A 3,734-nucleotide genomic window follows, 5' to 3' on the forward strand; every position below is an offset into this window, starting at 1 on the left:
TCACCCCCCAACCCTCACCCCCTGAATCCTTTAGGGAGTTTCCCAGGCTGGGGCAAATGGAGAAACAGGTTTTTCAGGCCTCCATCCTCCTGTCTAGTATCTGGGGGTGGCACACTGGTCCCAGTGTTTGGAGAAACAATCCTTATCTCAAATTTGGGCCACACCTCTGATGTACTGCCAAGAAGGATGTGCAGCCTGGCTTAAGGGCTCCCCAGAAAGGGCAGGAGAGTTGCATGGGGATGGCACCCAGGACCCTCTTTCCAGGCATCAGTCCCTCGCATTAGAGTCAGAGGCCTCACCTGGCCTGGGTACTAAGTGGGGCACTGAGCAACCGTCCTATCACAGGCTTACATTTATTTCCTTTCTCATTTCAAAAGACTCCTATTGGGAGCTAAGCTGTAAAAGGGGAAAAGGTAAACCAACCCAGACAGCCAGGCTCATTGATTCCTGGTGACCCCACTCAGCCCACAGCCTGTTCCCCTCAGTGATCCTCGTTGCTAAGTAAGGTTCTCCCTGGCAACAAGATCCAGGAGTAAGTTTCTCCCTTGTCCTTTGGGGGTCAGTCAGTTAAGGAGTGCATCATCATAACTAACTCCATTGATATTTGGTAACCCCCAAACTAGAGCCTCAATTCCCCGTATTACTCCTTCAGCCCTCCCATCAACAAAAGAGAGTTGGAATTTTCCAGTCAGCTCCAGAGTGGTCAATAGATTTTAATGGCTCACAGAGGAGTGTGTGTCTTCTCACCTCTGGTCTCCTTTGTTCCCTTGCTCCTGTCCCATCTCCTACCCCCACCACCCTCTCCACAGTCCTGGCAAGACCCAGGCCAGAGCGGTGGCTGCGGCAGCCAAGGTGCAGGCTGGGGCCACAGTTCGTACCACAGCGCTGTTGCACAGGTCTCTGACGCAGCAGTCCCTGTGCGGTGTGTGAGTCACATGTCCCACCAACTCTGTTCCCACTTGGTTGCAATGATGGGCTGTCACGCAGGCTGGATGGTGATGAGGCAAAGTCACTGATGCTGAAAGAGAGAATGAGACTGGGATGTTGGCCTCCTGGATAGAGGACTTGCCTTCTGGGCAGAGCAGATGTGATTTCAAGGAGCCCAAAGGGATTCTCTGCCCCCTCCAAAAGCACCCCCCTAAAACCAAGTGATCAGAGTTAACACATTTACACTGTGAGCCCCCTGATGCGATGCACTGAAAAGGACCAACATCACATCACATCAGTGGTATTCTTGCCAAAAGCCCATGACCTCAATCTAATCATGAGAAAATACCAAATAAATCCAAATTAAGGAACATCCTATAAAATAACTTATCAGGACTCTTCTAAAGTGTCAAGGTCATGGAAGACAAAGACTCAGAACTGTCACAGATTGGTGGCGACTAAGACAACATGAGAGTTAAATGCAATGTGGGATTCTGGTTTGAGTCCTGGGTCAGAAACAGGACATGAGTGGAACAACTGACTAAATTGAATAAGGTCTGTAGATTAATTAGTGGTATTGTACCAATGTTATTTTCTGATTTTGATAATTGTATAGTTGACCCTTGAACAGCACAGGTTTAAACTGTGCAGGTCCACTAATATGCAGATTTTTTTTCATTAAATATACAGTTGGCCTACTCTATCCCTGGGTTTCGCATCTGCAGATTCAACCAACCGCAGACTGATGACAGTATTTTCAAACCATGGCTGGGGATCTATGGATGCAGAGGGCCGACTGTATGCATTGTTCTGTGTCATTTTATACAAGGGACTTGAGCATCAGAGGATTTTGGGATCCACAAGCGGGTGAAGGGTGATGTCTTGGAACCAATCCCCCTCAGATACCAAGGGGCGGCTGTGGTTAAGTCTTGGGGGACTTAAAAGTTATATGCGGATTTTCAACCAAATGGGGGTCGGTGTCTCTAATCCCTGAGTTGTTTAAGGGTCAACTGTACTATGGTACATCTTATACAGATACGTACATCTCATATAGATGTTAACATTAGAGGAAGCTGGATAAAAGATATACAGGAATTCTCTGTACTATTTTTACAGCTTTTCTGTCCATCTAAAATGATTTCAAAATAAAAAATTAAGACACACACATACCTCTCTGGTCCTTAACCGATGCATGAAAGTTGAAGTTTGGTTTAATATTTTGGTCCCTGCTTTCAAGGGACAGAGCTTTTTCAACCATGTGTGAGTGAATGGGCTTATGAGATCCTGGAGGGCAGAGAGGAGGGAGACGGCACTCCATGGACAGCAGACAGCCGGCTGCTGAGGGGCTCGGCGCCAGGAGCCAGAAGGGGCTACAGGCTGCTCTGCTCTGCCAGCGGCACCATCTGCCCAGGCCCAGACTCAGCCTGGAAGGGTCTGAAAGCAGGAAAGGGCTGGGGAGAAGAGGGAGAGACCGAGGACTCACGGTTTCCAGGTAACTCGCTCTGCCTCAGGCCCGGTTGGGGTTTGTGCTTCAGGAAGCCACAGGCGGTCACCATCTCTCCCTAGGAGCTGCTGCAGCCTCCACCACTGCAGTCAGAGCACCTCATGCAGCTTCCTGGCAGGAGAGACGAGGAGCAGGACCTGGGCTCTCAGGGAAGACGCTGGCAGAGGTGGACAGGCCTGTGTGAAAGGGACTTTGGCTGCCTTCTTACCCAAGGCAGCCCCCCACAGGGTGTTCAGGGTGCCCGGCAGCAGCCCAATAAGGAGCGAGTTCATTGTGTCTGCCCGCCCAGCCTCCTTGGTGCCGCGCCCTCCCACCCCCTCCCTGGCCCTGCGTTGCCAGCCTTATAGCCCCCTTGCCTTGGACTTTATAGGGCAATAAAAAGGGAGGAAAAAGTCTCCCCCAGCGGGCACCGGCGCCCCAATGGGGACAGGGAGGCGCCCCCATGGGAGAAAGTTCTCAGCATCCACTGGAGTCCCCTAACTCTTCCATCTTCTGTAGTGGTTCTAAAACTGTGACCCCAGAACTCCTGGGAATTCCTAAGACCCTTTCAGAGGGTCCTCAACGGTCTTCCTTTTCTACCACATACCTGTGTGAGGTCAGATTTTCTCATATACTTCAACCAAAACAACGTAGTTCAACAGATGGAACGTAGAAGTAGATATGAAAACCCAGCCATCTTCTTCTATTAAGCCTGACATTAAATAGATTCCCTGAATGTAGAGCTTTGTTGGGAAAGAAGTTATTTTTCACAAAACTGTATTTTGTTTACATGTAGTAGGTTTATTATTTTTTTTAAATGAACCTATTTAAAATGTTTTGATTTCTAATATAGTAAACGTCAGTGTAACTCACACAAAGAAAAGCTCTTTGGGGTCTTCAGTAATTTTTAAGAGTCTGAAGTGGTCCTGAGATAAATAATAAGTTTTAGAAAACTGCTGCTGGATGGATAGCTGTCTCCTCTGTCCCACCCCACCTCCACCCAGTGTTACCGCTCCTGGGACAATTCTGCCCTTGTTCTCCAGATGTGGCTCTCCTCCTCCCCAGACTCTTAAACCCCTGTCTTCCAGACTCTACCACTGCCCCCCAAATCTTATTCCTGCAGCCCTTCCTAGTCTTTATGCCCCGCCCCAGTAGAAACACATCTGTCCCTCTGACCTCAAGCATGACTAATTCTGTCCTCCCAGGTAGTAAAGCTGGGAGGGGCAATTATGTGGTATGATGCTGAGGCTTGGGGAGGGGGGAATCAAAGGGATCTAAAGCTGGGGTGGGGCCCTCCCTTAAGCAGCTGATTTTGTGTGGGTGG

The 3,734-nt window shown here is 49.3% G+C and overlaps 2 protein-coding genes across 4 annotated transcripts in view; both read right to left on the reverse strand.

Moving 5' to 3' along the window:
* The window catches only part of MPIG6B (megakaryocyte and platelet inhibitory receptor G6b), a 19,423-nt gene that overhangs the window by 7,862 nt on the left and 7,827 nt on the right, over window positions 1-3,734 (reverse strand). The window lies entirely within an intron of this gene.
* Window positions 735-2,586, reverse strand: LY6G6D (lymphocyte antigen 6 family member G6D). Of its 2 annotated transcripts, none has more exons than XM_019626715.1 (2): window positions 2,411-2,586; window positions 735-1,018 (listed from the first exon to the last, which is right to left on the reverse strand). In XM_019626715.1, the coding sequence occupies exons 1-2, from the start codon at window positions 2,481-2,483 to the stop codon at window positions 786-788; spliced, it is 306 nt and encodes a 101-aa protein (XP_019482260.1). In that variant the 5' UTR covers window positions 2,484-2,586; the 3' UTR covers window positions 735-785. The 2 variants fall into 2 exon arrangements, 1 of the variants encoding a protein (XP_019482260.1); XR_002122158.1 differs by having other exon boundaries at window positions 935-1,018; window positions 2,098-2,493.

The sequence above is a fragment of the Hipposideros armiger genome, unplaced genomic scaffold (assembly GCF_001890085.2).
Source record: "Hipposideros armiger isolate ML-2016 unplaced genomic scaffold, ASM189008v1 scaffold_687, whole genome shotgun sequence".
In the NCBI taxonomy this organism is placed as follows: Eukaryota; Metazoa; Chordata; class Mammalia; order Chiroptera; family Hipposideridae; genus Hipposideros; species Hipposideros armiger.